The following is a 20,236-nucleotide window of genomic DNA, read 5'->3' on the forward strand; positions in this document are numbered from 1 at the left end:
AATATCCAACCTGTTCTATTGTTTGGTGCAGTTGACTTTGCAGGAGGGGAAATGGGGGTGCAGCCTGGTCAGCTGCCTCCTGCCCCATGTCACTGGGTGAGCACCACAGCTCCCTGGGGATTGCTGGCCCTGCCAGTATATCCAGAGAATGGAGTATAAAAAGAGAGGTTTAGCTGAAGTAAAGCCCAGTGACACAAGCTGGAGGTTGACTAGAAAGATGGAACATTACAGTGAACCAAACCCAGGGCACACGTTCAGGGCAGGAGCCTTATTTTTATCCAGTTTTGCTTTATGTACCCATTTATCAAATCCCATCGATGTTCACAGCACTTTACATGGAACAATTCCAGCAGTACTCTTTCTGGAAGAGGTTAAGTGTTTGCTTTCCCCATCCCCAAGCATATGCTGGAGAAATTGCAATGTTCTAATTTGGACACCTGGCACAGAGACAGGACTTGCTCCTCTGACTCTGCTTCCCGGGCACACATTGTCCATAAAAAAATTCCCTGTATCTCATGTGCTTGCTGACTGTATTTCCAGGACAATTGTTAACAGTAGCCAGCCTTGAATGCTTGAATGAGTCAAATTGGTATTTATGATTACTGGTCTCTTTTGTTTCTTTTTGCTTTTCTGGGAAAGTACTAACACTAAATCTGTAACGTTTTGTTGTCTTTCTATAACTCAGGAACCAAGATTCCTTTAGGAGCCTATTCTCCTACTATTTGGCCTCAGAAATTATTTCTGGAAGCAAGAATAATAGCTCATATAAAACCATAACTGCAAACACTGATCTGGAGTCCAGATTACCAGATCCTCTCTATATAGAGCACTTTGGTCACTTCTGAAGTGCACAGATTTTTGTCTAAGGCTCCTTTCCTCAGCTGGTTTCCTGTACAATCAGTTCAACGTCCTGAGCCGTATCTCTGAGACACCCAAAAGCCTCAGGATTTAGAGATATTTAAAATCCATCTGGACTTCTTGGATGAAGACCACGGTCAACAGCTTCGTGTCTCTGCCATCACGTCACCCCGGCAGCGATGGTGCCGTTCATCTGTGCTGGGGACCGACCTTTCCTGGGGCCCAGCCTGGAGAATGATCCCCTCTGAGAACAAAAGGCCATTACAAACACCACCACCTTCTGCTCTCGGGGTTAGGCATACTCTGACCTCCGTTAGCATAAACAGAGAGCAATCTGTCTGGGTTGAATTTATGCCCCTTGCACATAATGCACGGTGTACACACGTATATATTACATTTCTCCCTGCGTGTGTTCCCGTGTCCATGCCTTTTTTTGAACCCGTCCTCTCCGCTGAGCAGAGGGTTAAGGGGCTGTGGTTTTTCCAGCAGCAGTGCCCACTGCAGCTCGGTGTGTTGGGGGAGAGGAGCCTGTGCCGTTGCACAGCCCAGCTGTCACCACCATGCCCGCATCCCGCCCGCTTCTCCCTCTGGGGACAGGGAGCAGAAAACAAACAGGCGACAGAACAGATGTGAGCCGCGGTGCTGAGGAAGGTGCCCGCTGCCGTGGGGATGCACTCGCTGGGAGAGGCTGCCCCGAGCAGACGGGGATGCTGAGCTGCTGCCTCCTCCGATGTGCAGCAGCCCATCTTACGTGGTGTTAGCCTTTTTATTGGGAAATGCCTGCTGCAGGCTGCAGGAGCATCCTCAACGTGACAAAGGGCTCTGCGTGCAGCAAGATGTGAACTTAAGGCAGAAATAGGTATATTAAAATCGCATCTCCTGGCATAAGAACCTGGCAAACACCTCTAGAGGCGCAGGCCTCCCTTCCAGTAGCCCTGAGGAGACCTTGCGCCCAGGTCAGGGTTAGGGCTTGGTCTCTCCCCAGGCCAGGCCAACCCTCCTGGCCAGGCTCGGCCCCACCGAGGCCGCGGGGAGGCGGCGGGACCCCGGCGAGTCCTCGGGGCCCGGGGCCTCCCCCGCGCTCCCGCCCCTCCTGCCGTTGCCGGGCAACGCGGCGCGGCCGGAAGCCGGCTCGGCACTTCCGGCGCGGCCCGGGCGCGCCTTCCCCTCCTGCCCGCTGCCGCCAAGATGGCGGCGCCCGTGTCGCTGCAGGTGGAGTTCGGGTGAGCGCGGGCGGCGGCCGCGGGGCCTGGGGCAGCAGCGGGGGCTGGGAACCCGGGAGGAGGGTAGGGCGGGGTTGGGCTTGGCCCCGGGGTGAGGCGGCCGCGGCCCTGAGGCGGGGCGGCTGTCGGGCGCGGCCTGGAGGGCGGCTACGAGCTGGGCCGGGCCCGGCGGCCGCCGGTGTCACGGGCCCCGGGGCTGCGGTCCGGGGTGGCGGGCATAGGCGCCCCGAGGAGCCAGGGCGGGGGGCAGGTACCGCCGGGAGGGGCCGGGCACTGCTGGGACTGTTTCCCGCAGCGCTCTGGCCAGGCCTGGCCCTCGGTGCTGTCCGGGCGGTGCGATGCGGGGTCGGGCTGCCGGGGCCTCGCCTTTGGCCGTGTGAACGTCTGCTTCAAGTCCTGTCCTTCCGCTCCTTTTAACCCTTCTTTAAATTATTTTTTTTTAATTATTAAAATTATTTATAAAAACCTCCCACTCGTTTTTCGTCTTTTTTTTTCTGTGTGTGTGTACACGTGTGTGTGTGTTATGTGTGTGTCTACCTGTGCACTCACTTTGCTTTGTGTTCCAGTTATTTCAGTTTAAAACTGCCAGGTTCTTGCTTTGTAGCGTTTTGGTTTTCAGCTCTCCGTGGCTGTAGGATTTGCTGTAGGATTTGCATTGCCCTCTGCCACGGTGGGAGTCTGGGGAAATACTTGTGTTACTTTGTTAAAGCCTCCTTTTATCAGAAACTAAAAGACCAGCATTTATTTGCTTTTTCTCACCCTTTCATCAACACAGAAATGCCATAACCCTTTAAGTGCTCTTCTGAAGAACCCTTTCCTCATTCTTTCCCACTTCCAGCTGCAGTAACCCTCCTAATTTTCCCAGAAGAGTGAGATGCATTTTTGCTTCCCTTGGAAATGCATAAATGAGCTCTCTATGTACAAATCTGCAGCTGAGGTCCCCACAGCTCTCCCGTCACAGAAGGACCTTATCTTGCAATCTACATTTCCCACTGTAACAAAGTGTGACCTTGTTTTCATTACATAAAAAAATGTTTTTCATATGATTGCTGGGGCTTGTTCTCTCGCGTGAATCTCAGCCCGTGGTAATAATCACTGCTTCAATTTTCAGATAACTATTTTTTGTGAGCTGGTGGGAGAGCACCAACAGAGTGCTCTTTAGGAGAGCTGCTGCATATAAGTAATGCTGCTGAGGGCATAACAAGGGTCCTGTTGTGCTCCTCCATTGCAGAGCCAAGAAAACCTAGCGTGGCATTTCTAGATATTCAATTTAAAGGAACTCAGTAATGTCTGGAGGTATTTTTGCTGATATTTTAGGTAGGGATTATTTATTTTAAGTACTTCTCTTTATTGGGTTGGTTTCCAGGGGATGCAAGGCACCAGTATGTTCCTATAAAGTAACTTCATAAGCAAATTTTTCCAAAAGAATTAATTTGGAAGAATATTTTGCCTCAATTATAGCCCTTTTGGTCATCTTTCTGCCTCAGTTGGGCATCAGTTGAGTTGAGCTTTTTAGGAGTTTCCTGATTGTTAAAACTTTGGCCATTCTGTTCAGTCTGGTTGTGTTTTCTGCTCCTGTGTCCCACATCTTAGAGCAGCATCTGCCTTACCTGTGCATTGTGTTATTACCTCTGTTACCCATGGTAGAGTTTTGTAATAAGACTGTGTTTGGGCTGTGGCCTTACATCAGGAAAAGGCATTGTGTTTGTAAAGCTCAACATTTTCACAAGTTTTTTGTTTTTTTTTTTTCCAGAAAAGGAGTAAAGGTGAGGAACTTCCTCAGGCTTGTAAGTTGCAGTTACAAAAAATTAATTACATTTTCCAAGAGCCTCAGGAAGTGTGAGGTACCTGGACCCAACTTAAATCCCATTTTGTTCAGGTGTGGTCTCTGGTGCTTGCAGAGGCCATCACTGGGACACCTGAGGCTGGTTCCCCCAGGACCTTTGGAGTATCAGAAGGATGTTTAGAGGGTTGTTCAGTGTAGGAAAATTGTGTTTTTGTTTAGTTTTACACTAATTTGTCACCGTGGCTGCTTGCTCTGCTTGCTTCTCCCAGTCAGAGGGGATGCTTTGTAGTAAGTAGATCAATAAGGGGTTGCCAGAACTCGAGGGCTGCTGGCCCTGCAGCTGACTTGCTCCTGGACTCCCTGCGAGTTATTTCCTCACCCTGTTCACAAGTGGAAAGCAGGGGAAATGTTCACCCCAGCAGGATGCAAGGGATTCTCATGTTTTGTGAAAAAAAAAATGCCCTGAGGCTGGGAGGAGCAGTGTTAGGTGAGGCTGTGGCACCCTTGGAATGTCAGCTGCAGGGAGAGGAGAGGCACTGGGCTGGACTGCAGGGTGGTTTGTGAGTGCCTTGGGATGGGATCCCTGCTCTGTTCAGAGACTGCCTGGCACCCTGGGGTTCTGGCCAGGATGGAGCCTCCTGTGTGTGTTGGGGATGGGAGATGGCAACTTCCCCTGTGAGCTTGTGGTTTGTGAGAGGAGGAAAAAAAAAAGACAAAGAGAATCCTGTGCTAAATATAGTCTGTGTCATTTGTTTTCTCTGTTGTGGCATCTGTATAAATGGGCTCTTTTGTGCTGTCTTGCTTCTGACAATAAAGCAAAATCTCAGTGGTTCGTTGTTTTTGTTTCAGAGGTGGTGCAGAACTCTTGTTCGATGGTGTCAAAAAGCATCAGGTGACTTTGCCCTGTCAACCAGAGCCTTGTGAGTATTAGAACCTGTTGGATAACTTGAAAGAATGACAACAACTGGAACAAAGCTGGGTTGTTTGTGCAGCAGTTTCATTAACTGGCAGCAGGAATCGATGGGTTCTGAAAGCACTTTCAGCCCTGCTATGGATCAGACAGCTTGGCAGGTGATGGCTGGTCCTAAAGTAAACACCAAGCAGAAGTAGTGTGAGCATCTCTCCTGTCCTTTGAGCACTTATGAAATGAGTCCTTCCTTCAGACCTTTGTTTTCTTTCTCCTGGACAGACAGCAGTCTCAAGTCCTTGTTTGTCTTACTTGATACTTGAAGCCACCAATAACCTCTCTCCTTTGTTTTTTCTTGCCTGTCCTGAGGTTTCCACGTTCCACATGGTTCCAGCCACGTTTGTGTGTGTTTATAGTTATGTGCTGTGCATAGCAACGTAGCAAAAATGTACTTTACCTACTCATTTGGCTTCCAAGTGCATGCAATGTTTTATATTAACTGTGTGGTTGAAAACAGCAAAGCTGGTGCTGGAATGTGATGTTGGTGGGGATGCTGTTAAACTAAAGCTCGAGTGTCCCTGTGACAAAGAGTCCTGATCTCTGGTTTGTGGTTGGCAATATCAGTGCTGAGAAGTGCTGCCCCAGCTCTCCTCTCTCTCCTCACGTGTGGTGCATACTTCAGCTGCAACCTCATTTTGCCCCAGGTATGGTTTGAGTTCTGGCAGCTGGATAGCAAAGCTTCCTGCTGTTTGAGGGTGGGATTATAAACTGAAGTGAGACAAAGCACCAGGGAATGGTCACAACTAATATCTCATGAATGGTTAATACCACAATCTATGTACTGTGAACGTTCAGGCCTGAAATCTTCTTGCCATGCCTGGAAGTAATTAGAGGTTGGGAGAGGTGCTTTTGATGCTTGGACATAAGTATGTGTAGCTCAAATAAAATAGGAGCACAGGAATGGGGTGTTATCTTCTGGGTAAGGACAGGGACTAGAGATGCAGAAACATGACCTGATGCTGATTTGCTTTGTGAGTTTAGTCGTGTTGCTAAACTTCCCCCTGTTGCTAGTGAAGTAGTAGTCATGCTTTCATGTGTCACAGGAGAGTTGGGCATTACATTCCAACACTTGAAGCACGTAGGATCCTTAAATGGAAGATAGTAAAGAAATGCCAAAACACTCATTTGGTTGGTTTATAAACTTGGGGGCTAGAGCATTGTTTTCTTCAGTGTTCTGTAAATTTAACATACCCACTGATACCCACCACATTGCTGGTGTTCAAACCATGCTCAGGAAGGTGTTATTGCATGTTTATCTCTGCCAGGGGAAGGGGAGTATTGATACCAAAGAATGGTTCTTCCAGCCCTGTGCAGTTGTACGTGGCCTAATGCAATCCACCTGAGGCTGCTGGGAAGACTTCACTGGGAGCTGTGTTTATCCTGAAGGATAAACCTTTCCCTGGAGATCTGTCTCAATCTCAAGGTTGAAACTCGTGGTCTTCAGTGATTCATTCCAGATTCAGACATCTCATTATTGCTCCCAGCTTTTCACACTGCCTTGTTTTTCAGATGCTGCTATCCCCATAACAGGAGTGGCAGAACAGACAGTGTGCCCAGCTGCAAGCTCCCCTGGTTTTAGCAGCCTCTTTTTTTCATGAGTGTTCAGTGACAAAGAGGTTTCAGTTTTTGGTTTTTGATCTGGTTGAGCAGCTCCTCAGCTGCTGCAATCCACAATGCTTCTGCTATAGCCACATTTATAGCCAGCACAGGGGTGAGATGGGCAGATGTGGAGTTAATGTCTGTCAGTAAAGGATTGCTAGAGGCACCCCTCATGGTGTTTCCAGATAAAAATTATGGTGTAGTGTTGAGGAATCAGTAGAAATGTATTAGAAACAAGTAAATTGGAAATTTCATAAATTCTTGCAAATTTATATTGTTCCTAATGCCCTGTGTTTTCTTCATTCCCATTAAGAAAATTTAATTCACCTACCTCTGGGTAAATAAAGATATATATAGCATGTTCCCTGCTGCCCTTGTGCAGCCAGAATTACAATGGTTAGAGAAATCAAATAGCTGAGTTCTCCACAGTGAATCCTGTTGCTTACCTTACCCTGCATGTCCATCACTTAATACTCTGGGGAAAGATCTGTAGTATGAACACCACTTGAAGACTGCACTTCTAGCCCCGTTTTAACTAATTTCATTAGCCATCAAGCTTATTTTTGGCCATTTTGGCCTCTCTTACCCACTCTTCCTTTCTTTCTAGGTTATTTTTGTCTTTGTCCTCCTTTTTGCAGAGCAGCTCCTTCTCTCTGGGATGTCAGACCCAGCTATATTTTAATTGTTTAGGCATTTTTATATATATCCTAGAGGGGAGGAGAGGTAGAAAATTACTTGAAGAAATATCTATAAATATTGATGTGAATAAAACAAGCTGTGCTCCACAGTTGACAAGGGCAGTGACAGCAATGTTGTCTGAGCAAATTTTTAATGGGGTGTTTCCTTTTTCCTGGTAACTGCACTGGGTGGGAAGTAGGTGGGTTCCAGATCCTCTTAACATTTTCAAAAGGGTTTGATTCCCTGTCCTTTTCTGATGCCTGGAGATGGGCTCCTGGAGGGAATAGGAAAGGCAGGAGGAAGGAAGCTGCAAATGGGCCAAGAACAAGCCACAAGGGGTGCAGCAGTGTCGCAGGACCTATTTTTATTATCCAAGGGGCTTTTTTTGTCCTAATGTCTGTAAAACTACAGCTCTGTATTTCCAGAGAGGATCTGTCTTAGCCTGTGTGTTGAAGCTGCTGCTGAGGAGGAACTTGGAGAGGTGTGAGGCAGCTGTAGGACAGGCAGAGTCACAGACACCACGCTTTGGGCAGGACTGTGTCATCTTTAGAGCTGCTGCAGGAAGAAGACCTCGAGTTAGACAAGAAACCTGTCCTGTTCTGCTGGCTCTTTTGATGAGCCCATTGATAATGCTGTTGGAGGATCTGAAGGCATCAATGCCCTGTTGGTTTATTCTGCATGAAAACAGTGTGTGTGGGAGAAAGCAGCTGGGGGAATAACGATATTTGTCACATGGAGAGAGGATTAAATTGGCAGGGAAATCAACTTTATTTTCAGGCATCTAAGAGGCTGTTAGAGACAATGGAGCATAAAAGAGAGAAACCCTAAATTAAAAACTGAAAATGTATTTGGCAGCTTCCTCCTGAAACAAGCCACAGTAATTTAACCAAGTGCTTCAGTAATCAAATAGATCATTGTATGACTGCTCTGCAAGTGGTGCCGGAGCTCCTTCCTCCATCTCCCTGGGACTCACAGTGGTGGATTTGTCTATGGCCATTCGAGTTTCATGCATTCTGGTGGAGGGGTGGGAAGTCACTGGCATTCTTTAACCCTTGTAGGCATGTCAGGTTTAGCTCAGCAGCATCGTGCTGATGAAGAGGGTTTGCAAAACCTCTCTGCTGTGCTCTCTTGCTGGGTGTTGCATCCAGAGGTTGGGGCTGTTTGTGAAGTCTTTGGCAGTTGTGCTGCAGGCTGATCAGCTGCAGGTCCAGGCTTTCAAATTCCAACTTCTCCTGTGGTTTCAGTGATGGGATTTGTTCTTTTTGAGCAGCAGTGGCCAGTTTCAGCAGTGATCACTGTGACCTTCTGGGATAATCAAGAATTCACTGTGTGTTTTGGCACTTACAAGTCTGGAAGGATAAACTTTTAATCTGTGTGTTTTGGTAATTGTTTGTGGTTTCCCTTTACCAAAACCCCAGGGAAAAAAAGCTTGATGCTAATCAGATTTTTTAGAGGGAAAATTAAAATAATCTGCCAAGTGCTGCTTAAGTTAAATCTCCATCAAGAAGAGCAGACCATGCTCCTCAAGAGCTTTGCTATCCAGGGGCCTTGTTCTGCACAGCATGGAGGACTGCTGGGGAGCTGGGAGCATTCATCTTCTCAGAGAAGAGCCTGGGGATCTCGAGAGCTCAAACCTGTGTTACTGGCAGAGTGGCTTCAAAATTACAGCATGTGTTTGAAGTTGTCTGGGGAGTGATGCCATAACAAAGTGTAAAATCCAGAGTTGCACTGGCATCTGTAAAAATGCCCTAGCTATTGCTAGGTGCCAGGTTGGAGTTAAGTTATTACTATTCTGGAATGCTTTTATTGCTCTGTTTATTATTTCTAGCATTTTAAAACTGGCTCTAAAGAAAAGAATAAAAATACATTTGGTAACGCAGAGACTTATTAGAAGAATGATTTAAAAAAACCCCAAACCCCAGAGCTCTGTGGAATTTCATGCAGTCAGCTCTTTTTAACCAGGGTGTGTGGGTGCTCACAGGTCTTAAAGAACTCTGGGGTTATTCCCCTGCTTGTGCATCTCTCTCAGGCAGGTAATTACACATTGCCTGGCAAGGAAAAGGGGCTCGGTGGGATGCTCAGGGTGAGACCTCAGGCTGCTCTAGCTCAGCCCTGGCTCCTGGCTGCTCGGTTTGCAGCACCGGGAGCCGGGTGGGATGCTGGGGGGCAGCAGGAACAGGGTGGAGGGGTCCCTGTGGCCGTGGCAGCCACAGCGAGGTCCCCAGCTTTGGGTGACCCTCCCAGCAAAGCCACACGTCCCCTCTGCTCAAGGGACGAATCCTTCAGAGGGAAGGGAGGGAGGAATCCGTGCCCTTGCAGGAGATGTCCCTGCGCAATCCCGGGAGGTCGCGGAGCCTCCTCAGCGCGTCAGCTCATCCCGACTCATTGTGAAAGGAGCTTCCCAGGCACCGAGAAACCATCTCTTGTGTGTGACCAAATCCCTGGGACAACAAAGCCTGGCTGTTCCACCCTCCTTCCCAGCCGCTGTATTGCAGTGCAGACACCTAGCAGGATAACCTTTCGGTTCCAGCCCCCCCCCTCCCCGCTCCCTCTTTTCTCTCGGTGGGATTTGCGGTGCTGACAGCGCTGTTCAGAGGGTGGCAGCGGAGCAGGGCTGGGGAGGAGGATCCGGGCCCTTTAAACCGCTTAGCATGCGGTTCACACGGCTCCGGGCCAGCTGTTCCTTTCTCCTCTTGCCCTCACTCGCAGGAGTTGTTTGCTGAGCTCAGAGCTCCTGTGCAAAATTGCTTTTCAAAAGAGCCACTTTCTGCTTAATTAAACAATGAGCCGCCGTCCCTCTGCACATCTGTAAAGCTCCCTCTGCAGCCCCTTTATCCCACAAACTGCTCCATTCTTACCTCCATTCACTTGTAAATCTTACCCCCCTCTCCTCCACCCTGATCATCTCACTGGCCCTTTCTTTTCCCCTTTCAAGTAAGACTGAGAGGCTTGGAGTATCTGTGGGGGTGGCTGGGTTGGGTGGGCAGGAATTGGTTTAATGGTGCTTGCTGTGTATGAAAGTCTAATAACAGCAAAGAAGATTCGAGCCTGGAAGTGAGAGATGAGAACTGGACTCTGCACGATTTCTGTATTTAGAGGAATAAAAATCGTGGCAGTTACTGAGCTGAGACACTGACTCATCCAGCAGCCAGAGGGGACTCCAGCCACCAGCCAGGCTGGGAGGGGGGCAAGGAATTGACTTCAAGGCATTTTCTGATCCAGCTGGCAGTGCCAGGGAGAGCCCAGCCCAGGGGATTCCCTCGGCCAGGCTGGCTGCTGCAGGGCAGTGCCAGGCTGCTGGGGAATCCCTCTGCATGCTGGCAGGAGCAGCCACCTTTGTCTGGAGTGCTTTGTGATAGAGATCAGGTTTTCCTTTTTAACCCTCAGTGTGTGTGCAGGCACACAAAACCCAGAAGCTGGGAAAAGAGGAGAGAGGAAATTTCAGTTTTATGGGTTTTGGCTGTGCTTCACGTCCATGGTTTGTAATGCATTCTCTGAATTGTCTTCCTGAGCAGCTAAAAAAAAAAAAAAAAAAATTAACCAGCAACATTCAAGGTTAAGCAGGATGAATGAATGGAAAAGTGATGAGGTGGGATATCTCCTTTATCACTGGGAAGGACAGATTATAGCCAGGGTGATGCAGTATCACCTAGCATAGATTGATAGGGAGGGATGAAGAAATGGGAGTTTGGTGCATTAGCAGAAGATTCCTGACTGCAAAAACTATCAGACCATGGCACAGTCTCCTTGGGGTTTGGTACAGGTCTACATTGCTCAAGCATCTTAAAATCAGAGCAGGCAGGACTCTGGATAGTCTTTTTTTGAGGATAATTCTGCACTGGCAGAGATATAAAATCACAGTCTCTGTTAAGGAGATTTTGTTTTTAATGTCTGTGAGTCCCAGTCTGGCACCTCACTGCCAGTGCAACAGTCTTTGAGACTCTTTTGGTCCCTTCCTTTGACAATTTTGAACGAGAGGCAAGGCCCTGGGTCAGCAGTAGTGATCTGTGATCCTAATTAAAAGAGACAGTTTGGTGCAGTGGCATTTATTTAGGAGCCTGAAGTGACAATAGCATTGGGTGTTGTGGGATTAGATGCTCTGACTTTGGAAATGAGTAGGGATTAGGTTTACCCCGAGGATCAGCTCAGAGCTACTTTTTTTTTTGTTATGGGAGCTGATGGATCTGGAGGCTTGCTGCTGGCTACCAAGTAGTATTGGAGATCCCTTGAACTTGTGTTCTCCTGCCAGGGAGTGGAAGATGCCAAGCAGCTCCTTTCCTGCTCATGAGAGCTGTGATTAAAATCTCAGTGCTGAGAATTGCTGGGTGGGTGATGGCTGAGTCTTTGCTGCTTACAGGAGAGCTGTGAAAGACTCCTGTGATTCCTTCACCTTGTGGGAACACAAGGAAATGGAGAAGAGCATTGCTCTCCTGCCTGAGAAGTGAGAAAAAGATGTCATAACCCAATTATAAATTAGAGAAGCCAAGACCTTGGTGTTTGTTTGTAGCAGACAAGAACAGATGAGAGCACTGATTTGGATTCTCTTATGTTTAGCTATAGTTACCCCCTAATTTTTTCCCGAGTACTTAAATCACTGCCCACTCCAGCACGTGGCAGGACTGGCTTGTACACTTGTCAGACAAAATGGATTTTTCTCATCTGCAGAATTTTTCCTTGCTGCTCACTCTGCACAGTACCAAACCCATTTGCCTGTGACTCCATTTGTATCAGTTATTCCAAGTCTTCTTCTGCAGAGTGTGGCACTCCATCCTCTGCTTCAGTGGAGGATTTGCATATCAGATGGGAGGCTGGAGGAGTCCAAGGGATCCCCTAGGTCAGGTTTTGTAACAACCTCTTCTGGAGAGGAGATTCCTGAGGGCTGTCAGGTTCAAAATCAGGGAGCAGGCATTTACCTGGAGGGGTGGCAGGTATCAGGAGCTGGTCTGTTTTAAAAACCGATCTGTTAAAGTGGGGGAAAGTGAATACAAATCGTTTTTCCATACATTTCCATGCAGGCAGGGGGAATAATGGCAGAGGAGCTGCAGGGAAGGGGCTTTGTCATGGTTACAGGCCAGTGGCTGAGAATGTGGGTGGAGCAGTGCTCGTCCAGAGTTAGTGACCTCAGCAAATTGGAGCTCAGCCATGGTCAGTATGATAAATGATCTTATTCTGGGTCAAAGAAATGGTACCCCACGGGGAGGTATCCACAAGGCAGCCCAGTAAAGTGCTGTGCTCTTGCAGCACTGACCCCTTAGTGACCAATGCTGCATAGATCTTATTTATTGCAGACCAGAAGGGAATTTTTCATGGTTCAGCCATTATAGGGTTCCCCTATTTCCCTGAAATAAGCTCCCAGTTCTACAGCCAAGGTGAGAATGTGAGTGTAATTACACCCTGTGGGTGCTTTTCAAGGCCATGGTGAGCTTTCTGCCTGTTTGTATGTGGGTTCTAAGGCAGGCAGGACATGGAGGTGTTGGTCTGTGTGTGAGTCTGCCAGGGAGCTGAGTGCTGCCTGTCCCTGTCAGCTGGTATTAGGGCTGTGCAAAATCCTGCTGTGTTTCTGCACATTTATCAGTTTGGTGCAAGATCCTTCTAGTGCAACACCCAGCTTGGTGTCTCTTACTTGAGGCACCTGCTTCCTCTCTGCAGACAGCAAGCGCTCCCTTTGCTGAGTTATCACTGATGAATCTGTCAGGCCCAGGAGGTTTTATTGAGCTGGGAAAGATCTATGGATCCCAGCCCTGGTTTTGAGGGTGCAAATGAACCCAAGCCCTTGTTCCAGGCAGTGCTAAAATGGAGCCTTAGACGCATTTCTCTTGCAGAGGAAGCTCAGCAGATTCTTCATCAAGGAACAGTTGGTAATGCAGAAGATCAGGCCTTGGAGGATACACAAGAGGATCGAGCAGACTGTGCAGTTCTGTCTGCCACAACCAGGAGTGTTTATGATGCAGCTGGGCTGAAAATGAGCCGGCACTGTTGGGTTTTTGTGTGCACACTTGCTGCAGTTTTTGTATCCTGTCCGCTTGTGTGACAAGCCAATGACTTTGTGTCACTGCAAGCACACACTTCATTTCCCTGAGCTGTGTGTTTCACTGGGTGATTTGTTTTATGCATGTATTGTGGATTTGAGCTCCCATCTGTGCACTTGAACTAAGCAGTTTTCTCAAACATTTGTCGGTTTTTCTTTTTTTTTTTTTCCTTTTTTTGTAATTAACTTCAGATTATTTTTCCTGATAATTTGGGGAGGTTTGATATACTGTTAGCACAGGCAACAGAGGATGTCTCTGTGTACAAACTAGACAGGGTTTTCCTACCATGTGCTTCAGCCCCTCCTTTGCAGTTTGAGAATATTTCATCTTCCTTGGCCAGTCCTCTCTGGCTTCTCTGCTGATGCTTCCAGTGCTGAGGACATTTAACAGTAACTGGGGTGGAATTTTCAGTGTGGATGTTTGTTTGCTGCGTATGAAACGGAGCAGGCTACTAAAAGGATTTCACTGAGACTGTGCAGCAATGATAAAAATAATCATTGCTGGGATGAGTTGGGCTGGAGTTGATGATGTGGGAGTGAAACACTTCATGGTCTCAGCTCTGCCCTGAACCTCACTGCTGGGACAAAATGCACGGGTGCTTTTGCAGCCAAGTGGCAGCACACATGGTGCAATTGTGCTCCTGCACGTAGTGCTTGCCTCTCTCCCGTGATGGGGACCAGCTTGAGAACCAGCACCAGTGCAAAATTGCTGCCTCACAGTGACTGTTTAATTTGTCAGCAGATGCCATGCCTGCCAGGTGGAGTTTTTTTTTTTCCCCTCCTTGTATGAAATGTGTGGAGGACCTGCTGTTTGCACAGCAAATCCTCAGCCCAGGGAGCTGGGAACTTGTTAGACCCTGTAGCGTAGTACCAGAAAGAAAATGTCTTAGGAATGCTACGTATGTCAACAGTAAGAGATAAGCAGTTGTGCTGTAATTTACTGCTTATTATTTCCATCATGATTACACAGGGAGTCCTGAGCTGTTGATCAGGATTGCTGTTCCAGGCACTGAGCTGCAAGATGGCTTCTCCCCAGACCGCTTGCAATGGAAGTCATCTCCTTCCTTTTCGATATCCTGCTCTTGGAGAGATGGCTTTGGTGTGGCTCTGGTCTTTTCTCATCCTTTATAATTGATTTGTTCTAGTAATATTGGTGTATAGAATGTAGAGGTGTGAAGGGGGGGGGAGGTGTTGGAATATAACGCTAAGAAAGCAGCCAAAATTATGATGTGCTAAGGTTGGCTGTGGAGACAGGGTCTTGGTTTTTGTGGATGTTTGGAGTGGGGAAGCTCCAGGCATGCACAGGGGTATGGTTTGGTTTTTTTTCCTACTATCTAAATTCTTCGGTATCTGGGGAGGCGTAAATGGATGTAGGCTCAGGTGGGGCTGAAAATAACATTTATTATGGAAGGGATAGGGGTGAGGGAGTCTACCAGCACAGCCTGGAATAAATCAGTCCTCTCGCCCCTTCGTCCAGGCTGCTGCTAGGTGGCTGTCTTTTATCCAGCTGGTGCAGCGTGTTTCTGTTGAAATGATCTCTCCTGAAAGGTCCCAGAGGAAAGGGCTGCTTATTCCACCCAAGGAGAATGGTATATGGCACAGCTCATTGTTGTGTGCCCTGCTGCAAATGCATAAATATGAAACAGCTCGCGGGCGTTGCTACGGTGGGGCTGGTGTCCCCTCCTCACCCCCCCCTCCTTCTCCTCCTGAAGGCTCCTCTCCATCTTTCTTCCTCTCCAGCTTTCATTTCTTGGTGATGGAGAGCAGGAGCTGCTTGGGTGTGAGGTCCTGAGGGCTTTACGTTGCAGCAGCATTTTTCAGGGGAAGGCAAATATAGTGAACTCTTGTTCTGGCAGCTGACTGACCGCCGTGGTCTGTCTGTACCTTCTGAGCAGGGCTCACCACCCCCCGGTGCACGTTGCTGGGATAGTGGCAGAAAATGATCTATTCTGTGCTCTTATCATCACAAGGGAGTGGTGGGTCAGCCCCAGGCAGGTGATCCAGCTCACTGGGCAGTCTGAAGTGGCTCTTTTTGCCCTGATAAGAGCAACACAGTGCTCGGAGGCAGCAATACCTGTCGTGCTCCGGGCAGCCCCGCAGTGTGCAGGCTGTCATCCAGAGGCAGCAATGCCCTAGGAAACCAATGGGGGAAACAGAGGGAATCTCAGAGCATCCCCCTCCCCCCTTCCCTGCTAAAAGAGGCCCCCATCTGCTACAGATGGACATGTCCCCATCCTCTAGTTGATGTGCACCTGCCTACACCAGAGCTGTTCATCCTTGCGGTGACAGAAGTGATGAGGGTAACATTATTTGGAAGAATCCCAGGTCTGCCCGGGGTAACATCCGTGATCCCATAAAGTCCTGAGATAAGGCAGGGGCTGAACCAAGCTGCTACAAGTGCATTTATTTTTTGCTGGTCGTGAAGCAAACAGATGGGGAATCGTACACAGAGTTTGATTTTAGCTTGGAGAGGTACATGCAGAAAGGTTCCCCTGAGTATGACGAGATTACCACACGTGAGGAAGATGTGGAAACCCATCCCTGCTCATCCAGTGAGCAGGGCTCCAGCCCTGGCTGGCAGATTTGTGCCTTTGGAAAGCTTCCTCGCTCCTCAAAGACAAACAAAACTCTTTGGGGGCTTTCAAAAGGCTGTTTAAAGGAGCCCCGGGAGAATAACTGATTGTGGATTCAGAATGATGAAGTGGTTTGTGGAACAGTGAAATATAGAAGCAAAAGCAGGAGAACTCCACATTGCAATTTGTCAGCTTCTCTAAACCCTGTAAGGGATTATTCCCCCCCACCCCATCGCTTCTCACCTCTCCAATAGGAAATTAACTGATGCTATCACTAAAGAAATTGTTTTTGCCTCACAAAGTAAAATTGATACTATAAAAACCCGCCAGCACTGTCTCCTCCTCCTTTTACATGAAGACAAATCCTTCCTGTCACCTACTGAAATGGAAAGATAAAGGCTGAGCTTTAATAAAGCAGCTATAAGCACAAAGAGTAGAGGGAGGGAGCAGGCACGGCATGGGGAACACTCCACGGCATCAGGTGTGATGCTGAGGGATGCTGCAAGCCCAAAATAGCCAGGGGGGCTGGTGCCTGCGTCTGTGTTTAGTGCATGGTTATGTACACGTTTGTGTCCCAGAACTCGTGCTGGATTTGGTACCAAGAGTGTCTCCCTTCACTCTTTGCAGGTTCTTAGGCTTTCTTGCTTGGACTTTTAAAATCTAATTAACATACACATCAGTTAAACATCAGTTTGTGAGATGATAAGGGCACGTTCAGAGCTTGGAATGTGTGAATAAGCATCGTGGGTCTCCTGCTGGATTGGTGCTTCAGCATCAACTGCTCTCAGTCTTTGTGGGGTGTGTGTTCTGTGGGAAACCTCTTCTGCCAAAGCCTGGGGTCCCCTGGGGCAGGGCTGGGGAGGGACAGTCCTGTTGGGTGGCTCCTTTGACTGGAGATTTGCAGCTCTCCCCCTCCACCCTGTGTGTTCCTCGTCTACTCTTGTGTGGATAAACAATCACTTGGTGTCAGCTGGTTTGTAAACTGCTCTCCTTTCTCCTTTCAGGGGATATCAGAAACCTGCTGAAGTGGATCAAACAGAATCTGTTGAAAGAACGACCAGAATTATTTATGCAAGGGGAATCTGTGTAAGTACAGCTGCTGTGAATCCTGTGTTTCCCTGCTGATCCTCATGGTTTGGGATATGTTCTTCCCATTGCAAGAAGCAGGTTAATGACCATGAAAATACAGGATTTGCTAAAGTGGTAATGGGAGGGGTGTCCCACACTCCACCTCACCCTGTTCCATGTGTCTGTCTTTTGCAGCCCTCACCCCAAATGTTTGACAATTTGAACCTTAGACAGGAGGCAGGGCCAGGTGTGCTTTCTCTCTGTGTCACCTGGAGCAGCACAGGGCATGTACCCTCAATTCCAGGAGTTTTAGCAGGTCTGTCCGTTCCCTGCTGACATCACTGGGACTAAAGCAGTCACTCGGAGAAATGCCAACAAATAATTCTTCTGGGAAATGTATTTTTATTGTCAAAATGGGGCCAACCTCATGGAGGGAAAAGAAAAAAAAAAAAAAAGAGCCAAGAGAAATGGAGCAGAGTGAGCTGTGCAAACCATCCCTGCCTGCGGGGGGGCGCTGGGGGTGTTTAGCATTCGTCACGGATCTTTGTGAGCTGAATCCTGTGCCAGGTCCCCTAGTAACAGGAGAGACAATTGCAGGACACTGAAGATCAAAGAGGGGGAATCCCTTTGCCTGTAATCAGGGGCTGGGAGTGGATCCTGGGTGTTTGCTGCCTTGGGAAGGGGCAGCAGAGTAGGTTTCCCCTACCTTCACATCGAGCACTCTGTGCTCTGCTGTAGTGTGTGGGATTTAATTACCTGGCTTTTCTACATGCTAGGGAAATGTAGCCAATGTAGTCATCTCAGAGCATCCTCAGGAATGGTGCATTTTGATTCAAATGAGCTCTGGGATTGCTCCTGCTTCCCCTTTATTTGATGTAGAAAGGGCATAGACTGTACCTGTTCCACCTCCGTGCTAGGATTCCTTTTTCTCTTTGGCCTTACAGGCAGTCAGCTTGTGATCTGTGCTGTAACATCCCTTCTTAACTATGGGTGAGGCTTTTTAGCAGCCCTGTATCCTAATTGTTCTCTCTCCTTCTGCAGGAGGCCAGGAATTTTGGTGCTCATCAACGATGCAGACTGGGAACTAATGGTCTGTACTCCTTCAGTTTGACTTTCTTTGTTGGAAATATTGCTCTGTCTGTTCTGTGGTTGCTCTCAGAGAAGTTATTTCTGATTCTTGCCCCAGGCAAAGCATCTCATATTTGAGGGGGGAAGGGGCAGGCTGGGATCTCTCTCCTTGTTATTGTACTGTGGCTGTTCAGAAGTCTGGAGCCTTTCTGTAAGCTGCTGAGTCTCGTCAGCCAGCCAGTGTCTGAGGGGAGATCACCCATGTCCCCTGGCCTCTGACAATGGGCTTCACACCTACAGCTTTTGGCAGGTCACCCCCATGCAGGGGGAGTCACAGCCTGGGGTCCCAGCCCCAAGCAGACCCCCTGGCCAGGGGAAGGTGGTGCCATCTCAGGTGAAGGCAGCCCTGGAGAGATTTCTGCCCAAACAGGCGACTGCTGAGTATCTTCCCTTGCCAGCCCAGAGCTGTGCTAAACAGCAAGCAGCCCCTAACTCAGAGAGCCAACTGTTCCTTCAAAACCCTGCTCCAAAAAGCAGAGTGGGATAAGGAAGAGTGGGATAAGGAGGAGTGAGGTAATTGAGCATCAGCACCTTGTCTGATCTCTCACCTTTGCTTCTGTTAGGATGAAAACATCAGTCTGGCCCCTTCTGCTCTCCCTAACACTCACCATCTTTTTCATGTTTTCTCTTTGCAGCTAGTATTTGGAAATGACATTTAAACTTTTTTTGTTTTTTTTTTTCTGGGCCTGCAGGGTGAGCTGGATTATAAACTCCAGGACCAGGATAATGTGCTCTTCATCTCGACACTGCACGGCGGGTGAATTCCTGGGAAAACAAGAGGATGTAAATCCAAACCCCTGGGCAAAAAAAATGAAGAACATGAACCCACCCAAACTCTCTTGAACTTTGTGTGCCCTGTCTTCATCTTCCCACTGGCTTCATTCCTTACTAGCCATCCAAATAAAGCCCTGCCAGCATGCAGCCTGCTGTTCACCACAACACCATCCATCTTTTGGTCCTCATTTCACCTCTCCTGACTGCACTTCCAGGTACCCTAAAGAGCAGGGAGCACCTGCAACATGTGGGACTCTGTTTTTCTGTGATGGGAGGAAGAGGGGTTGCTGAACCTCGAGAAGGATGATGTGGCTTGGTAGACAGTGAGGTGTTCTGGGGGACTTGGGCCTGCTTTGGGGCAAGGGTGGGCTGCTTGGAACTGGGATTTTTTTAACACAATACTTGGTGCTGGTTCAGTCTGCACCAGCCACAGGGATGATCAGGGAAGGGCAAGACATGAAGTGCAAAGAAACAAAAGGTAACTTTACTAGTTTTTCTCCAAAGGTGGCAGACATTACAGAGCCCTCTGTAGTGGCTTTCTACTTGTCATGATATTTATTTTTGGGATGTAGGAGAGATACAGGCTTTTTTTGGTTTGTTTTTCTGATGCCTTATGCCTCGTTCACACCTGAGCTGAGGCAGTGTGAATTACTAGCCCACAAACAATGTCAATTTATAACCATTTGTTTGGAGGGGAAACAAACCTTTGCCTGGCCTGAGACAGCAGAGAGTGATAAGGGCAGCAAATTATCTTTCTGTCACTGTGATGGACAGAATTGATCAGCTTTCCCTGTGTTCTGTGCAGGTGGGGAGTGATGGGAAGCTGCGTTTGCTGCAGCCTGGCCAGGAAAGGGCTGAGGCTGGAGATTAACAGTTAAAGGCAGAGACCCAGGGAAGAAAACCCATGGATTTTAACCCTTTTCCTTAGTGGGAGGGGGAGGCTTCTTACTGCACACCCTGAGGAAGTCCTGTAGGTGCGGCAGAAGTGGGTGTGTGTGGCTCTGCTCGCGCATGGGTGCTCTTTGCTTTCCAGAAGTTTCCTGGGACAGGAACCGGCCTGCCTGCCAGCTGGGAGGCCACGGTGAGAGCAGAGGGAAGGGGTCAGGGAAGATAGCATTGTCACCACAGGTCTGGAACATGCTACGTGAGCTTCCAGGAGCATCCAGGCAGGGTGGCCCTTCCTGCACTCCCCCTGCCCTGCTCACCTGTGTTTTGGGTTGGCTCCGGCAGAGCCCGGTGGTCCCCGGTGAGCAGTGGCTCTGCCCGAGGGTTGGCTGTAAGCTCAGTCTGCACCACCTCCTGCCCACCCCTGCTCTGCTCTCCAGGAGCTGCTGGGGAGCAGCTCGGTGCACCAGCCCTCAGGTAGCTTGGCCTGGGGGCACCCCCAGGAGCCTTCCCCATCCCCTGCTCGAGAGAGACAGAGGAGTCGCTCCATCCGTCAGGGAAGGAATTCCAATGAGCAGTTCCCCTGCCTGACTTCTCCGGTGACTCCTCTCACATTTTCCCCACCACAGCCTGCCTTGCTAAACATACCCACGGGCTATGCTGTGCCTG

At 48.7% G+C, this 20,236-nt stretch overlaps 2 protein-coding genes across 2 annotated transcripts in view; both read left to right on the plus strand.

Annotated features, from left to right (window-relative positions):
- The window catches only part of CDK9 (cyclin dependent kinase 9), a 75,447-nt gene that overhangs the window by 745 nt on the left and 54,466 nt on the right, over window positions 1–20,236 (plus strand). The gene's annotated exons all lie outside the window — the stretch shown is intronic.
- URM1 (ubiquitin related modifier 1) lies at window positions 1,975–18,847 on the plus strand. Its single transcript, XM_071765957.1, has 5 exons — window positions 1,975–2,081; window positions 4,717–4,787; window positions 16,717–16,798; window positions 17,822–17,870; window positions 18,601–18,847. Exons 1-5 carry the CDS (start codon window positions 2,047–2,049, stop codon window positions 18,667–18,669), a joined length of 306 nt encoding a protein of 101 aa, XP_071622058.1. The 5' UTR covers window positions 1,975–2,046; the 3' UTR covers window positions 18,670–18,847.

This window comes from Heliangelus exortis, chromosome 22, assembly GCF_036169615.1.
Source record: "Heliangelus exortis chromosome 22, bHelExo1.hap1, whole genome shotgun sequence".
Taxonomy (NCBI): Eukaryota; Metazoa; Chordata; class Aves; order Apodiformes; family Trochilidae; genus Heliangelus; species Heliangelus exortis.

What these genes read in the sequence shown, in the direction of transcription:
- URM1 (XM_071765957.1), top strand. Translation starts at nt 2,047, where the DNA reads ATGGCGGCGCCCGTGTCGCTGCAGGTGGAGTTCGG. An exon ending in TCGCTGCAGGTGGAGTTCGG is followed by an intron (nt 2,082 to 4,716) that starts GTGAGCGCGGGC and finishes TTTTTGTTTCAG; the next exon opens with AGGTGGTGCAGAACTCTTGT. An exon ending in TTTATGCAAGGGGAATCTGT is followed by an intron (nt 16,799 to 17,821) that starts GTAAGTACAGCT and finishes CTCCTTCTGCAG; the next exon opens with GAGGCCAGGAATTTTGGTGC.